Raw genomic sequence first — 19,051 nt, 5'->3', positions numbered from 1 at the left:
CCTCAAGCTACACAGTTACTGGGCAAGTCTTTTCCCTGATAGTCTTAGAAATTTTGCTCATGCATCCTGTAAATTTCCTCTTTTTAAAGCCACTTCTGTACATTTAAAAATCAACAACTAAATTTCCCCCTCATGATGTTCATTAGCAGTAAAGGACGTAACTTCTAGCTTTATTACAAATGTGCTTTAATATAACTTTGGAAAACACTGGACAGTCTCATCCACGCAGTCCATTCAATTTTATGACACTGGGCACCTACGAAGTCAGCTTTCATTGCCAAACCAATCAGCTAAAGCTGTCAGAAGAAGTCTGACTTTAATTTTCAATTCAAATAACACGTTAACACGTGATCTTGTGACATCCATGTTATTTCTGAGGCCTAACTCTAAGGTAGATGAATTCTTGGAAGAAGGTTTTTCAAAAGTCTGTCACCTGGATGGATAATAAGGTGCTGCATGATGGCACCCTCCTTCGGGAGAAAGCCATGTGGGAATTGTCCCTGAGCCTGGCAACCAAGAGGATTTTACACTCCAGATCAGGACACCTCAGTTTGACCTTTCTTTGGACGGATGAGAGACAGTTTCACTTTTCTTTTGTAAACTGTGACAGAAGTTAATAAGGAAAGGCTGGTGGAAGGTCAAATTTAAGAAAGAGTTCAGAGGGAAGTGAGGCTCTGGAAACCACTTCCTTCCAAGCAACCCCATCTGCCGATGCCTGGAAGGCTGGGAACCCCTGGGGCACGTTCACCTCAGATGGAAGGTAGTTATTCTGGGCAGGTGAGTGAGGTCATTTTGGTTCCTAATTTGCCACGTAAATTCTGAAGACAAGCCAGAATATTACAGTCTCCCTGTGGGTCATTTCTGGTTTGAGGCAGAATTCTCTTCCCTGTGAATGCATCAGCACTCCTGCGGGGCTGGTCCAGCACAGGATCTGTTTTGTGTGAGGGAGGGAGAGATTTTAAGACCTCCGAGCTTGAGGTCACCGTAGGGATTTACTCTGCCATGAACTTTTCCAGTACAGTTACAGCTTGAATATTACCAGGTAGCATTCGAGGCTGGCCTCATGGCATTATCTAGTGGTAAAGCCAAGAATTAGCCAGTTGGAAGCAAACCAAGGGTGGGATACAGGTTGTTAGAAATTTGCTTGCAGGCTTCCCTTTTTCCATTTCAATGAGACCTTTTAGGTTCATTTCATCATATGCCATAGTGATAATATACAAGCCCTAGAAATATTTAGTTTCATCTCATAAAAGCTATTCCAGCACATACTCAACTCTATGCATGAATCGTCAGCCATTATAAAGAGTAAACATAGTCATGCACTGTGTAACAATGTTTTGGCCAATGATGGACTGCATGTGCGATGGTGCTCCCATAAGATTAGTACCAGAGAGCCTAGGTGTGTAGTAGGCTCTACCATCTAGGTTTGTGTAAGTGCACTCCATGATGTTTGCACAATCACAAAATCACCTAATGAAGCATTTCTCAGAATGCCTCCCCATCATTAAGTGTCACCATCATTAAGAATACACAGAATACTCTCCTGATTAGTTAGGATTGTTTTGGCACACAAATTTCAAGTAGTGTTATAAAGTCAAAATAGTTTCTCAAATCATATATATTAGCCCTATTTCCTCATGACAGTTATCCAAGTTATAGTGATATACAGTCTGGCAAAAATGCTTTATTGACTATTCTTAGTAATGAAGATAGAGTAGAAGACAATCTAACTTCTTCCACTTACAAGTTTGGAGAAGGTATCCAAGTAAGAATTTGTCCACTTGCCTTGTCAACCATTTTACCTCCAGCTCCCAATACTTAGCTGTGTCATTCACATACGTCTATGTAATATATGCACCAATAAATTACATTCCAAATACTTATGAATTTTTATAATGATCCAGTTACTCTATATTATAACACAGTCATATAAAATACTCTTACGTGGCTAGCTTAATTTTTCTTTCTGATACTTAATTTCAAGGTAGATTTTAGAAAGTAGCATTAAAATTATACAAATTCATAAGCATTCTAAAATGGATATGCTTTTGACTCATTTTAAATTAATTTATTCTTAATAAATCAATAAATCATAATTACTTTCAAAAAGCTTACCCTTTTAGCATTTTTCCTTTAGATTGTGATTTGTCCTTTAGATGTCACAAAAGATGTACAACTTGTAAGAATAATAGTAAGTTATTTTCACCTTTTTTGTAAATGTTTATACTTATAAGTTATGTTTAAATGCATAAAAAGAAAAGAAATGGCCAGTTGAGCTAATAAAATGTTATTCTTTCAGGGAAGACAGTAATGATGTATTTAGTATTATTTATAAATATATAGATACCCAAACCTACTTCCTAGAAGAAAATGTATATTGATACTCAGAAGATTAGTTCATTAAAAAAAAAGCTCTTTTTTTGCTTAATATAATCCCACTTGTGTTCAAATATGTATTAACATTTAATGGTGTTACCTTAAGATTTTAGTCACTGCGGTCTCCTTTTCCAGAAGGTTCCTTGCCCTGATGCTGAAAACAGACTTGCGAAGCTGTAAAATTATGAGTCTGACTTTAGTTTTGGAATGTAAAGGGATAATATACCGATGAATCATTAAATACATTAAATAGATAACATTAATAAAACAGTAAATGTGATTTTTTTTCACTAAACTATCATCATTCAATTGATTCTATCATTTAATTTTAATTTCTATTTTTGCTTTTATGTGGACAGAACTGCAAACAAACTTGTGGGGCCACACGTCACAGCCATGGGGGTGATGCTCTGTTGTGCTCACTAGTAATAATATTGCCCTACATCTAAACAGGCTTTTCAGTTTCCAAAGAATTTAACGTTGAAACAAATATTGGACTGCTTATTGTCACTGTTTAGTAAAATGTTCTCTAATCCTCACGACGTCTGTTTCAAGTCCTTGGCCTGTGATCCAATACTGCTCTCAATGATGAGTTTAGGAGTTGTTTTCCCTACAAGCATGAGACAAATGAGATGAGCTTCCAAGCTTTCTTCCGAGTTGGCAATGATGAAGTTACTCCAGGGAAGAGAACTAAGGAAAAAAATCTTGGAGGTTGACCATAAACCAGAAGATACACTCCCCAGCTCAGCTCTGTGCTGCTCGATAGGTGCAGCAGATGATTGACAGGTGTACAAGGAGCTGAGTGGGCAGGAAGAGGGCAGAGAAAGAACAGGGAAGCACACCACCCTGGGAAGAGTCCTAACAACAAATAACTAGAAGGTGTAACTCCAGTAGTCAGACTAAAGACGATAACTGGACAATGACCTGTTCATTTTGACAAATAGATGAGGTTAGCTTTACTGAGCATTAGTACAATACTAGTGATTATTGAAGATATAGGGTAACTAGAATCAGAGTTCTTGCTCCCTAGAATTGAAAGCCTAGTTAGGAAGGCAAGGCTGTGACACATGAGACTATCAGTGAAAAGTATGATACAGTAGATAGTGAAGCGCTGGGCAACATGCTCAGTAGGAAAGATGAGAGGGTCGTGGGACTCTGGGTGCAGGAGAACAATGTGCCTGAATTGGTTAGCAAAGAAGTCTTTTGAAGACGTGGCAGCTGTGTATTGGGCCTTGAAGGAAGAAAAAAAGCAGGAAACAGAACAACTCTGTATTCAGTAAAAATAGACCATTTTAAACAAGGGTTAGGTAACTGAAGTGCAGAGTCACAGAGCTCCAGTCTGCAAAGAAACCTGTAAACAAATGCTGTAATGTCAACCTGTACGTGCATACAGCCACAGCTGGGGAACAGCTGGTTGTCATAAATTAGTCTTTTCAGCCATAACCGACATTCTAGATAACATTATAGCCAGCAATGTAATTTTCATATTTCACAGCAGACCTGTAATAAAGGGAAGCATCACTGAACACATTGCAATTTCCCTTACATGAGGAAAGGGGGTACACTCACTTTTTTTCAATAATGAAAAACTGAGTTGGTTTCATTATTCACTAGAATCCTTAGGAGAGTAAATTAATGTGTAGATAAGGAAACAAAAGCGGATGTCATTTTTTTTGCAAATTATATATTCAGGGTAGTGCACAAAAGGCTGTTTACCATGATGTACAATGAAACTTTCTTGCGTCTTCTCCTCTCGGCTTTGGCCTTGATTTAACCTCCCCGGGCTGACAGCACATCTCCTGCGGAATGCTGTTTAGAGTCACTTTTGGAGACAGAACACTCAGCTGAAAGGTCCTGACGTGAGGCTTCTGATCCTTTGATACCCGAGCGCCTGGGCTAGCAGGCCCCCAGAGTGCAAGTCTAGGAGAGGGCTGCGGACCCCACAGCTCTCACTCCCTCTTCGAAGGACAAAGACGCGTCTTAGCTGTCTTTCCCTTAGTGTAAGCGAACGGTCTGAACTCAGTCACCCAGCTACGGCCCCTGTAACAGGGCAGCTGACGCTTAAAATAGTGTTCTTCATAGGGGGAAAAACCTTTGCAGAAACTGGGAATAATAGTTATCATATTGTTTCCAAAATTATTTCTGTACTGCATATGCTTGCTAAAGGGCAACCAAGCCTCCTTTGTCCTAAACCTGAACGATTAAAACAAAATACACAATTAATCTGCACAAGGGAGTACTTGAGAACTGTTTCCATAATAGCAGAAGTAGCAGAATAAATATGGTAATAGGAGAACTTTAATTCAGCTTTGGGATGTTCTTGAAAGAAGAAAGGCGATATCTACAGCTATCTCTGTCTTTATCTATCTCTACCTATCTATCCATCTGGCTAAATTTAATAGTCTAGATATGTATTTAGATAGTTATGTGTTTTAACTGTTCTTTCTCCCAGTTAATAAAGAAGGCCTAGAGTGATTATCAATTTCCCTTCAGTTTTTCTTATTTCCGTAGTAAAGCTTTGCACATTTCTTGTAGCAAAGGATGTTCTCTAAGTGACTGTTAGACTGCTCTGCAGTGCCCTCTTCTGGCTCCAAAAGATACTGACAGTCACCTGAAATCAAAACACTTAAGGAAAACAGAGATCTATTTCATGAAAAGTAACTTTAGATCTGAAATTGTCCATTACAGCTATGAAACGTGTCAGTAATTGTTAATTCTGGATATAAACATATCATAGACGTAGGACATAAAAAGAAGGGTATGGGTAACATTTACATAAAGTTTGCATTGAAAAAAATAAAAGATTAGATGAAAAAGCTTCTCTTTTTTTGGTGGTTTTATTTTGTTTTTAAACCTAATACATTCAACTCCACAAGATAACCATTCTTTGACTGAATTAATGCTCGAAAACAAATAAATTAAATTTAAATGTTCAAACAATACAGAGATGACATTTTTGTCTTAAGTTTTAATTTAAAAGATGTTTCTAGAATTGTGCACTTTAACATGGAATTCAAGAGCCTGGAAGTTCAAATCAGTTTGCATAGAGTTATTCATGATTGAATAATTCAGACCTGAAGGACACAGCAAATGGATGGGTCTAGCTGACTTTTGGCTGATGAATGTCTTTGAAGTGTTTTAATCTACAGGTTCCCCTTTCCTCCCCAAAGCTTAAGAACCCGGGCCATTTGACTTGTGGTCTCTGGGAGTCTGGATTTTGCTAAGTACATGTTCATGGTATAGTTCACCACGTTCCTGTGTTCTTTGTATTTCCCACAAATTGGCAGCTGGGTCCAGAGTTTCATCAGACGCAGGTTTGATCCCTTTGACAAGGCCATTGGTGGTGTCATAGTCTTTCACCAGGAGGCCTATAATGCCTGCTTGTCATGTTAGTCGTATTGATGTTCATTGCTGAGATTGCTGCTTCTTCAGTTTGTAAAACTGTTGTTTCTTTTTCATTTACTAGTTCGAATACTTCTATAAGGAGGTACTTCCCCTCAAGTATTATTTGGCTACTCAGTAGTACAATTCATAAGGAAAGGGCAAGATGAATGCTTGATTCTATCTTATTAGTTTTTATATGATTAACTGACTTTCTATCATCCTCTCATGGTGACTAGTTACTACTTTAAAAATGTCATTATGATTCAAATGTATTCGATTGGTTTCAATCTATTACAATTATCATCCCTCTTGTAGGTCAAATTATCCCAACTGTGCTCATGGGGAGCTTTTTTCAGGTTTGGCCACAGGTTTTTTGACGTGATTCTGGAGTGTTTGGCACAGCTTCCTTGTTCTGAGGTATGACAAGATGTTCCAAGCTCATCTTGTAGGCTTCCCGTTCAAATCAACCATCTCCTCCAGGAAGCTCTGGTTTATTCATTGAGAAATCGTGTTTCACGAACATAATCTAGACTCTAGCGATACAACTGCTACTGAGTTGGTCACTGTTTTAAGCTGAGTTTATTCTGTTTTTTTCCATTTAAATCCAGGACGAAGGGCTTTTACCTAACCTCTTCTATATGATGTCTATGTTTTTTATTTCCCCCCTACATCAAGACTCTTGATTATCAAGGACACGGAAGATGACAGAACTAGACTATCGCATAACTACTCATTAGTTTTATTTCACATTTCACAGACAGTAGTTCAGAATTACAATCTCAATTCTAACACAACAAAGCAACTAATGAATATTTTAAGTGTTTGCACATATTCTTCCCATTCTCGTCTCCCATTTGTATACTTTTACTATACTTATATTAGCAGAGAAAATAGCTTTTATATATTTTAGTCTCCTTCTTTTTTTATTTTTTGGTGAGGAAGATTGTCCCTGAGCTAACATCTGTCGCCAATCTTCCTCTATTTTATATGTGGGATGCTGCCACAGCATGGCTTGATGAGTGGTGTGTAGGTCCATGCCCGGGATCTGAACCAGAGAATGCTGGGCCGCTGAAGCAGAGTGTGCTAAATTAACCACTATGCCAGCCCCCTTACATCTTGATAATAGTTTTTTTGTCCCTTTAAACTTGGAAGTCAGTTTTCCAGGATATGAGAAACCTGGCTCACATATTCTCTCCCTGGGTATCCTACATACGTCACTCTAATTTTTTCTGACATAAAGCATTACTGCTGAAAGGTTTGATGGTAATGGAATGTTCTTTCCTTTATAATAATCACTTGTTCATTTTGAGCTAGCTAGCAATTTTTTTTTTTAATTTAAAGACCTATAACTTGTCTGGAATATGTCTTATTTGTAGTCATTCATGGTTGATATTTTCAGGTATACGGTGTGTGTGTTCAATCGGTAGTTTCAAATCTTTTTACATTTCAAAAATTTTAGTACTTGTTTTATTCTACTCTTCTGGTTTTCTTTTTTCAGGACTTCTATAATTAGCCGTTGGACCATCTTTGACTTTCTTCAGTTTGTCATCTTCTTTCAAATCATTTTCATCTCTTTCTTCATTTCTTTCTGATGTCTTAAAATTTCTCCTTCATTTTCTATTTCTCTTAAGATATCAGCTAATGTGTGTAATCACTCTACGTTTCTTCTAGTTTAGTCTAATTGCTTTTATTTATCACTCTCTCCTGAGTTCTAACACCTCATGTATGAGTTTTTCTAATTCATATTTATGTTGCTATTCTAATCCTAGGTAATTTGTAACGTCTTTTAACTCATTTTGCAATACTTTGCTACAGTTTGAGTTCTTTGTGGCACATCTTTATGGCCTGCCTTCACTACCTACAGGGACAGTATTCTGTTCCTTATTCTTTTTTTCTTATAAATTTTGTAGGGAACTTGACTTTAATAATTTTCTCTTGCTCATTTTTATGCAAAATTAGTTTTCCTGAATAGTTTAGTATTTCTCTTCTGAACAGTTCAGAGCCTCCCCTTCTGCTGCTTTAATAAAGCAATCAAACACAGGAGCTTTCTTTCTGGGATTTCCTGGCTCTGTTCCCACGCCCCCCTGACACCTCTAACTTTAACTGGATCTGCTTTTTCCTTTCTCCCTCTTGTCACTGGCCCATTCCGTTCTGATCCTACTCCTGCATGTTCTTCAGTGTGGAGCTAAGAGGCTGTCCTCCTGTTCCCACAAACATTAGATGCCCTGTAACTAACCTTGGCTTCTTCCCCGCAGGCACCTATACCACGTGTTACTGACGGATTGCTTGCGTCACCTAAAATTCATATGATGAAGCCCTAACCCGCAAGGTGATGGTATTAGGAGATGGGGCCTTTGGGAGGCAATTGTTTGGATGATGTCATGAGGACAGAGCCCCCATGATGGGATTAGTGTCGCCTTATCAGAAGAAGAAGAGACCAGAGCCCTTCCTCTTTCTGTTGTGGGAGGACACAGTGAGAAGGCTGCCATCTGTGAGCCAGGAAGAGGAACCAGACACTGAACTGCTGGCCCCTTGGACTTCCTAGCCTCCAGAACTGTGAGAAATGAAAGGTTTATCGGTTAAATTACCCAGTCTGTGGTATTTTGTTATAGCTGCCCAAACAAACTAAGATGCCATGCAAATCATGGGCTATTGGTTTGTCTGCACCTGCTTTTATTTAGGGTTTGTAGATTACCTTGTTTTGTTGTAAATGTTGTCTATGGATTTTTGGCTTTGTTATCTAGGTATTCTCTTTATTTTCATATGGGAATTCAAGGAGATTCCAAAACTATTCCAATGCCTCTGCCAACTTTCCAGAAGGCTCCTTCATTTTTCCTTGTTGAATTTTGATGCAGATTTACCACTTTTATTAATCTTTTCAAAGAACGAAATTTAAGTTTTATTGATATTATCTATTGCTTCTTTTCCCCCCATTTGATTAATATCTGCTTTTATCTTTACCATTTCTTTCCTTCTGCCATCTTAATATTTTCTCAGTTGATATTTTTCTAAATACTTGAGCTGAATACTTGGAAGATTATTCAAGACTTTATTTCTTGACTAAACATTCAAGGCAATAATTTCTCCTCTAAAAATGCTTTTAGCTACTTCTCACAAGTTTGACATATATTGTGTTCACTATTTTTCAGTTCTAGACTTTTTATTTCCATTGTGGGTTCTTCTATGCTCCCCAAGTTATTTAGAGGCGGTTTTTAAATTTCAAAATGGGTGGGTGTTTTTTGTACTTGCTATTTGGTTTCTAATTTTATTGCATTTTGGTCAAACAATGTCTTCTCTAGGATACCGACTGGGTATATAGTTAGGATTTCTTTGTGGTATAGTAAGCGGTCATGTTTTGTGAATCATTCACATGCTCTTCAATCAGAATGTGTATTCTCTAGTCATTTAATGAAGAATTGTCCATTCAATGAAGAATTAAATTAAATTGTTCATTAAACTATATTTCAAGTCCTGTAAGTCTTTATTAATTTTCTTGGCTCTTTGATCGTGGTGAGGTGTTATATACATATTTTACATATACATAAAATATACATATTTTAAACTTAATCTTCAAATGAATCCTCATAGGTAGGTATTATTCTCTCTTTTTCACAGATGAGAAATCCAAGATTCATAGAAATTAAGTTGTCTGAGATTACCCAGATAATAAACTGCAGGATTATGATTAGAACTCGATTGTACAGCTTCAGTGTTCCAATCTTTTCACTACGTCATGATGTGAACCACCACTACACTTAACAGTATAAAAAAAAGCATTTTCCAAAATATACCGTAATAAAACATTACTTGATTTGAAAGATTTGGTTTACACATATAACAAGCTGTTACTTACCCCAAATCTTAATGCAAAACCTAAACTAGCCAATTTTTCCCTTGTTCCATATATGCATAATTGATTTTCAGAATAACCACCCTGAAACACTAAAAGAGATCAACGAACTTTCCAACCCATTAAAGCCAGTATGGCTCTAGTATTCATATTCTAGATTTACTGATTCCAAAAGTCAGGGATCCATCACAACTTTCAATTAACCAGAATATTAATTCAATTTCTTTAGTCACCTGGGAGTAACCGCAGACTTGTCACGGAATATTAGATTCCTCTGGGATCCCACAGGGCTTAGAGCTAAAGAACTGTAATTTCATTCCAGTAATTCCCTTAAAAATGAAGCCATTAATATTTATTTGAGAAAGAAAACCACAAATATTGCAACTATTCAACTAACTTTTTTGATCTGGAGTTGTTAACAATACATTTCTCTTTATAACTGGGAAAAAAGTTTGAGAGCCCTTATTTTTCTTTTCTAACTTTAAAAATATTAACAGATTGATAATAAATGGGAAAGTGTTTATAAAAACATCTGACCATAAAGCACAAAATCATGGTCCAATGCACAGGGCTTGATGAATGCCATTTCTGCTAGAAAGATGTAGTGCAATTACTGTAATGAGCCACTTTATTGAATAAGTCTCCCACATAAAATATAGTAATTGGAAATAAGCAATTACTTGAAATTACTTAGGTTGAAGGTGGTAGGTACCTCATTTGACTGTATTTGAATTTTTCATGCACCCGTGAGCTGAAAATTAATCCCAAAGTGCATCTGACAGATCATGTGTATGGCAAGGTGTTTCTATGAAATAAACTTTTTATGGAATTGACATTATGTTGGGGAAAGTGATTAGTGTAGGTGGCAACAAGATTAAAAAAGTCATATTACAATGCATATAAAAGCAAATGCTGTTATAATATCATGTTATGAACATTGACATATGTCTTAGATGTGAATTTTGTGAAAAGAGAGTTTTAGATGAGGGGTCAAGATCTCTACTCTTCAGTTATTTTAACATTATAAATTCTGAACTCTGAAAAACACCAGGCATGAGTTAAAAATATATATATATAAATACCTTTGTGTGCACACACACACGCACACACACACCAAATGTTCACTCTTTAGGACTCCAGGGCACCCAGCACTCTCTGTGAATTCCACCAGATCATAAGCTCCATATGACTAGGAGAGTGCATTCCTTGTCCCCTACATTCTATTCCATTGTCTAGCACTGTGCGTTGTTGGTTCTTTTTTTTTTTTTGAGGAAGATTAGCCCTGAGCTGACATCTGCCGCCAATCCTCCTCTTTTTGCTGAGGAAGACTGGCCCTGAGCTAACATCTGTGCCCATCTTCCTCTACTTTATATGTGGACGCCTGCCACAGCATGGCTTGACAAGTGGTGCATAGGTCTGCACCCGGGATCCCAACTGGCGAACCCCAGGCTGCCAAAGTGGAACGTGCAAACTTACCCACTGCGCCACTGGCTTGGCCCCCATGGTTGGTTCTTGAAATGTATTTAAATAACCAATACATTTTTAATATACTACATTTTTTTTCTTATGAAGTGAATCCTTGAAATAACCAGTGTGAATGAGGTAAAAATGACAAAGAAGGATTGCTTATTTTGAAATGCATCAATTCACTTGATATATAGGAAAATCTTGTAAAACTAGAAACTAAAATGATATTGGAAATTTAATTGGCTTGATTTTTTTGCACTTGAATTTTGCGACAATGCTTTAGTCACTAAAGCAGTAGCCTGTGTCATTGTAGCTTTGGTCAAATCTCCAACCCTTTACACATCAGATGGACCAGTATAATGAAAACCCCTGATGCAAAGAACCAGGGAAAACCAATATCTTCAATTATTGAAAAGAATTAGAGATGTCTAATATACAGAGCTTACTGGTAAGAAATGACAATATATGCAAAGTAGGTTTTAAATTATACAAGTAAAAGACAAAATGACTTTGTGGTTATAGCTCATATAAACAGAAAGACAAAGATTGAAAATCTACAGAGATTTAAAAAATAAGATGAGTGGGTTTATGATTCTGGGAGCAAATGCCAGATGCTTTTAACCGTGCAGCTGTTTGTGCATTTAGAATCCGTGGCCCTCTGATAATATGAGGGAGCACTCCCTGGTCTCCAATTATGGGTCACTTGTACTTGAACGTCAGGTCCGAATAACAAGAACTCAGCAGCAGCAACTCCAACACACTGAGACTGGCATATCACTCAATGCAAAAGAAAACTTACGAGCACAACTAGGCTCAAAAGAGAAGAATGTTAAAAAGTACAGTCATGTGTCACTTAACGATGGGGACACGTTCCGAGAAATGTGTTGTCAGGTGATTTCGTCATTGTGCAACATCATAGAGTGCACTTACCCAAACCTAGATGGTGCAGCCCACTACACACCTAGGCTCTAAGGTACTAGTCTTATGGGATCACTGCTGTATGTGCGATCCGTCGTTGACTGAAATGTTGTTATGGAGCGGAGGACTGTAGAGCTAAACATAATTTCAAAGATAGGTTTAGCTGCAACCTTCAGTTCTCTGGAACCTGTTTTGGAAGTAGTACCCCAAACTGTTGATTAAAAACCTTCTATATTACCTATAAAAGATTCTTAATTCTAGACTGATTTGCTTTTCACTCTCAATGAACGTACACCCAAGGAATGCAAACAAATTCTGTATGTATAATCCCAAACTAAAAATGGTTAGATGATTAAATATTCTGCAAAAAGAATCACTGATAGGGAATTCCTACTCTCATGTTAGTGACAGCAGCAAAATGCGTTTTTCACCCAGAGCCCAGCACACTGTTTGCATCTAAAGGTCCTCGATGAACAACCTTCAACGGAAGAAGGTGCGCTCGAACGCAGCTGCATTTTGATCTGAGCTCAAAAACGTACTGCAAAGATCAATAAAAACAAATAAAAAGGTTTCCATTTATATTATGTATCTTTTGTTTCCTCTCCATTAGTGTGAATAAATGGGCAATCAATTCTCTACTAAAGCATTCTTACGCTAAAGGCAGAAGTTCATGGGGTTTTCATATTTGATGAACACCACGTCTTCCTCCCCCTCACACTGCCCCGCACCCCTGCCACACAGACCCCGGTCAGGCGGTGGCCCCTGTAACCTCCCATGCCTCTCCCCCCGACATGTCTTGAACAGCCTTGCAGAGATGGCAAGCTATTATTTCAGAAAATTCTTCCAGAAGAGTCAAACCCTAGAGATGAAAATAGGCTATTCTCGTTTTTTAAGTGAGTAAATGTTCATCCTGGAAATTACAGATCAGCCTGAGTAACTTGCTACATGCAGAGTTACTGGAACAAATCATCAAACACTCTATAATCACAGAGAAAATTATAAAATGCTGCACGGCAATCAACAAGGCTTTGTGAAGAGTAAATCCTTTCAGGACAATTTCATTTACTTCTTGAGAGCCTAAGACACTAGGCAGACAATGGGGGTAGTAACTGAAATATCATTGAAAATCAGACCAAAAAAAAAAAAAATCAGACTCATGATCAATAAGGAAAATAAATCAGTAATTAATGTATTGTGTTCAACTAGACTGTTATATCCGAAGGTTACTTTGTTTAAGGAAAAGTCATTTGTCTTGACAGGTGAACATAAGTGTATTTGCTGAGTCTGACTTCATGGCATGGTTTAATATCAATGACTTTTCTTATCTGGGATGACAGGCATGCAACATAGGCTATGCCTCGTGCGATGCTAAGCATTTAACATATATTATTTAATTCTTCTAACAAACCTTGAAAATAAGAATTCCGTCTATTTTACAGATGAGGACTGGGAGCTACACCACAATCACTATTACTGCTCTTAATCACTATTCTATTCTATTTCTCACAATCAGTTACATCAAGCACATTATGCTTTCTGTGCCTTTCCACATGCTTCCCTCTGTGCCTGGAGCACCTTCCTCCTATCTCGCTTAATCAACCTGCTCCTGTAAGAAGGACTTAGGGGGTCATGTCTCATGTTCCTGTAATACTTTCATCCATTTACACGTTTCTCCCTGTTAGACTAAAAGCTTCTCAAAGGCAGAGTTCACATCTTGCTCACTGTTGAATTCCTACAGCCTGGAAGAATGCCAGATGAATAATGTGTTCCATAAATGCTTGTTGAATGACTGAGTGAATGCTGAAGACTTATGGAAATGAAAATGGTAGAGAAAACACAGTAATTGCTTGCATCATTTTCCTCCTTATTTTGTACATGTGTTGGCTGTTAATTGTGAAGGTTTATTATGGAATTTGCTAAATGCTTAGCAGAAAGGAGGCGGGTAAGAAAGAGAGCAGACATCGCCCTATTGTTGGAAAATTAGTCACTGTTCTTTATCATATGGGTTCTGATACTGTACTAGGAAGTGCAGGGGCACAAGGGGGTAGCTGGGACAGCCGTCATCCCTCCATGCGTCTCAGGATGATGTGACGCTGTGAGGTTCCCTCATGTTTCCCAACATCATAGGTTCTCACCTCAGAAACAGCACGTCAACCAGGACAGCAGGGCAGAAAGATCAGGGAGCTCAGCCAGAGAGCAGGGAGAGTCCCCAGCCCCAACCACAGTGGAAAGCTTGGCTTGGAGGAGATGCTTCACTCTGGAGACTGAGCAGGCTGCTTTTATTACCGGGGCTACTGGAAAGCCAGGTTCACAGCTTGGTTTTGTGGGGGATCAGAATTGGCCACCCAAAATATATCTCTTTGCCTTGACTACTTTTGAGGACAAAAAGACTCTGAAAGAAATATTGCCCTTCCCGCTAGCTGCCTAAAAGAATCTGAGACAGAGGGCCTGTGCCAGGAGGGAGCTACACCTGAGATGACTGTAGTGCAATGTAAATGTGTCTCCGGTCACTGTCTGGAGCTGGCCCATTTGCATTTCCATCTCCATATAAACTGCCTTCCTCCCCTTTGAAGATCCAAACCACTACCTCCAACATCCTCCTTTGTCTTCAGCTGAAGACTGTAGTTAACGCGACAGGCTTTGGCCATTCTGGCGAGTTCCTCAGCTTTCCTGGGTCTCTCCCATGTGTACACATTATAAAGCTTTGTTTGATTTTCTCCTGTTATTCTGTATCATGTCAATTGAATTCTTAGATCACCCAGAAGGACCTAGAAGGTAGAGGAATTGTCTTCCCCGCCTACAGTGTATTCACAAGCACTCTACTGAAGAAGCCTAGGGTTTAACTTCAAGCCTATGGAGAAAAAATGAGTAAAAAACCACTGCCTGATTTCCTTCTGCTTGGAAACTAGAAAAACTCCTCTCAGGGTACGCAGGTTTATCCTTTATCAGGAAGAGAGGGAAGCCCGCACAGATGGCCCCGGTGCGGGCGTGAGGGGAAAGGAACGTGGGACTTAGCCCTCGGGAACTCCGTTTCTATGGAGTGTGGAAGGGCAGCCATTCACCCCCAAGGAGCGGAGGGAAGACGCTATTTCCCGTCTTCGTGCTTTAGGATCTGCAACGCGGCTTAAAGATTTTACATTTTTGTTGGCTCCTTGTTTACAGCGAGAAGGACAGGTATTTTAAGCTATGAGATAAAGGTAATCCAACAGGGCTATTTTTAAAAACACAGTCTCTGCAAAGTGAGGTTGCCATGGGAATTACCAACGTTGTTCAAAGCCAGGGTAATTACTTGGAGAAAATCTTGCTTAACATGTGCTATTGTGTTTCCTGCATTGTTTAATCAAAAACAACCCCCTGCCTTTTGTTGTCAGGGGTTTTTTTTCTTTAACTTGTGATCTTCAGGTTCCTGGGGACTCCATGTTTCCCTTGGCAAGAGACAAGTGCTTCCCTCCAGTGCACTGGGAGTCACAAGTGTCTCCTTACCGGTGATCATTAACAGAAAAGTTTTATTTTATTGCTCCTTTTGTCATGTTATGAGAATCACCAAGAAGCCAGCCTCTCATTTTCTTTTTATTTCTTACTGCTCTTTAAGGAAAACAGCCTTAATTTGCATTACATGGGGCAGGGAGAGTTTCTCCGAGTAGAGTGAAGGACCTTGCTGTCCACCTGACACTGATTGGCATTTCCAAAGGCAGTTGGGATTCTGACAGAAACTTCCAGGTGCTTGATGAAAAATACTTTATCGGGGGGCAAACAGTGGTATGATTTCTGTTCAGGATTTTTGTTGTGTGTTTATGTATTTTTGTTTTTTAAGTGGCTTTAGGGTTTCTTACTAAAAATAAAAAAGGCCTGCCATATTTAAAAATACAAATATCAGCCTGCTTTCTCTTTGATTCTGCTTTCCTTAAATCCTCACCATTGAAATTCATTAAGTGGGATTCTCTGTTTTGGGTTTCCCTGGCCCAATGGCACTCAACAAGGATGGCAAGGAACCCAGGGGAGCTGAAGCTGGAAACAGTGGATCCCGAAAGGAATAAGTCAACTTTGCTGACAACCTAAATAAAGTCAAAGCTTTAAGAATGGAAGGCAGCCGAGGTAAGCCTTTTTGCTGATGCTACGATAGGGTAGCTGCTGCTGAGATGGAGAAAATATGTCCTCCGCATCCCACTTTCCGAACTGGAGCATTTACCCAGATAATGAAGGCCATAAAGAGATGAACAGTATTATTCCAACCATAGTTTACCTACATATGGGCCAACTAAGCTTACCTGGGATGAAGGGCAACCTGACCACCACCGATAATTTTCCTTGTATAAGGTCACATATTATGTGTTTGAATCAACCAACCTTATAGATGGGGGACTGCCTGCAGTATTCAAAAAATTCTAGTCTCTTTTCTTTTTATTTTACTTATTTATTTATTTATTTATTTTGGTGAGGAAGATTAGCCCTGAGCTAACATTCACTGCCAATCCTTCTCTTTTTGCTGAGGAAGACTGGGCCTAAGCTAACATCTGTGCCCATCTTCCTCTATTTTATATGTGGGATGCCTGCCACAGAATGGCTTGATAAGTGGTGTACAGGTCCACACCTGGGATCCGAACCTGAGAACCCCAGGCTGCTGAAGGGGAGTGTGTGAACTTACTCACACGCCACTGGTCTGACCCCAAATTCTAGTCTCTTTTAGATGCTGAGTGACTTGGATACCACCAAGGAGCAGTGTCTTTGCTATTTCATTAAATTTTAGGAGATCATGAGAAAGATTCAAATGTAAAATTATGGAATAAAACTATAATCGTTATCTTACTTTCAGTTAGTTAAAAATAACTGTTAAATGAGAAGATAAAAAGAAACCACCAAAATATAAAGACATTAGAGATGTCAGAAATGGCATTTGGAGTTCTTTGACCTCGCCCAGCACAGAGATGGCCTGACAGGGACAACAGCAACCAGACGAAGGGTGCGACCAAGTCCCCTTAGACTCCTCCTCCACCCCCCAGCCACACACCTGCCAAGAATCTTTTCACTTTTTGCCTTGCCGATTTCAAAATATTCTGTTCAGGAAATTTAAGAGAGATCATGTTTCCTCTTATGGAGAAAATAAATTTTCATGGACTAAGATTCCAATTTCGTGTTTCCAGAAGGATATTGTTACTAGGGATTTAAAAAAGCATGTTGTGGATTTGCCACGTCGAGTACAAATGATATCAGCTCTGGACACCCTTCCTGGAGTTCGCTGGTCAGAACCACAGCCCAGCCTGGGGCTTCATCCACACCTCTGGCTTCAAGTCTGCTTTGGAAATAACCTTTTTTTCAATCATTTTATTGAAGTCATAATGGCTTATAACATTGTGAAATTTCAGGTGTACATTATTATTTACCAGTTTCTGTATAGACTGCATCGTGCTCACCACCAATATTCTAATTTTTATCCGTCACCATGTATACGTGCCCCTTTACCCCTTTCGCCACCCCCATCCCCCTTCCCCTCTCACAACCATTAATCCGTTCTCTTTATCCATGAGTTTGTTTTAAAAATAAATGTTCTAGCGAGTAAAAACGCAATTTCAGACGGATTGGCTGAAACCAGGCTGTTATCCTCTCACTTGATTATCCACCAACATAAGAACTTCTGCTCCCATACCCTGTACACAGTACGGAATGAAACACAACTGTGCAGAAGAGCTGTAAATAGTTTAGTAGCAATTTTTTAAAAAGAGTAAAAGTCTTTAAGGAAAATTAAGAGTATTGAGTGCACATGCACACAAACACAGATTTCATGATTTTTCATTCAAAATTTAAAAGCAAAGGATGACATCAGTTGAGATCAAATTAGTGGGCTGGAAGATCAGGCAGAACAAATATCTTGCAGCACAGAATAAAAAGAGAGAGATGGCAATCATAAGCAAAAGGCGGAAGGAAAAAGGAGCAGATGGAAAAGTAATAACCGAAAAAAATAATGAATGAAAATTTTCTTGACAAATATCTTAGTTTACAAGCTGAAAGAGTTCCCAGTTTGGGCAGTTTGGACAGAAAAGACATTCAAAATATATCCTGGTAAAGTTTCTTTTTTTTGATGAGGAAGATTCAAAATATATCCTGGTAAAGTTTCTTTTTTTTGATGAGGAAGATTCGCCGTGAGCTAACATCTATTTCCAATCTTCCTCCTTTTTGCTTGAGGAAGATTAGCCCTGAGCTAACATCTGTGCCTGTCTTCCTCTATTCTTTTGTATGTGGGACACCACCACAGAGTGGCTGGTGAGTGGAGCAGGTCTGAGCTCCGGATCCGAGTCCGCAAACCTGGGCTGTTGAAGCAGAGCGTGTGGAACTTTAACCACTTGGCTGCGGGACTGGGACCCCTGGTAAAGTTTCGTAACTCCAAGGATATGCAGAAAGTCTTCCGAGCTTCCCCAAAGAAACCAGGAAACCAAAAAAACAAGCAACAACCAAAGAAAAAGAAATCTAATTTACTTCAAAAGAAAAAAAAATGACGCTGGCATCAGACTTGCCATCTACAATCTTGGCATCTAGGACATGGAGGAACAACATGTGTAAAGGACTTAAAGAACATGAAAATGAATCAATGGAAACCCTTGAACGAGAAGACACATCCTGCAAAGGAAATCGTCCCCATAGTCATGGAGAACAAAATCACTGACTGGCAGCAGAGAACCGAGGAACTGGGGAGAGAGAAAGGGGAGAAGTTCAAGCTTCTCTCGGGAGGGGATGGGGGAAACGAAGGAGGTGAGAAGAAAGCCCCGGTGCTCCGGCAGTCTGCTCCTTGTGGGGTGGGGAAGATTGGGGAGCAACAGTGAATCTCAGAGGGTGAAGCTGGTATTTTATTTTCACATGATAAGAGAGAAATGTGTATTTGATTATAAGCAATAGAAAAAAGGCAGTAACAATTTAAAGGAATAAAAACTAAACTAGGACTTGTAAAGTGAAATCTTTGCAAGTGAATTAGACGCTTTTACAAACTCTCATCTTTAATCTCTTTTACAAACTCTGTTATTGATCTTTCACTTTCTAACTGTGGAGTCTAAGGAAGAAAATTCC

The 19,051-nt window shown here is 38.9% G+C and overlaps 1 protein-coding gene across 1 annotated transcript in view; it reads right to left on the bottom strand.

The window, feature by feature from the left end:
- The window catches only part of NALCN (sodium leak channel, non-selective), a 302,683-nt gene that overhangs the window by 66,059 nt on the left and 217,573 nt on the right, over window positions 1-19,051 (bottom strand). The window contains 1 exon segment of the mRNA XM_046664759.1: window positions 2,477-2,550. Coding sequence (XP_046520715.1) covers window positions 2,477-2,550 — 74 coding nt within the window.

The sequence above is a fragment of the Equus quagga genome, chromosome 6 (assembly GCF_021613505.1).
Source record: "Equus quagga isolate Etosha38 chromosome 6, UCLA_HA_Equagga_1.0, whole genome shotgun sequence".
Lineage (NCBI taxonomy): Eukaryota > Metazoa > Chordata > Mammalia > Perissodactyla > Equidae > Equus > Equus quagga.
The sequence above is the reverse complement of the archived record's forward strand: the minus strand, read 5'-3'. Positions and strand labels throughout refer to the sequence as shown.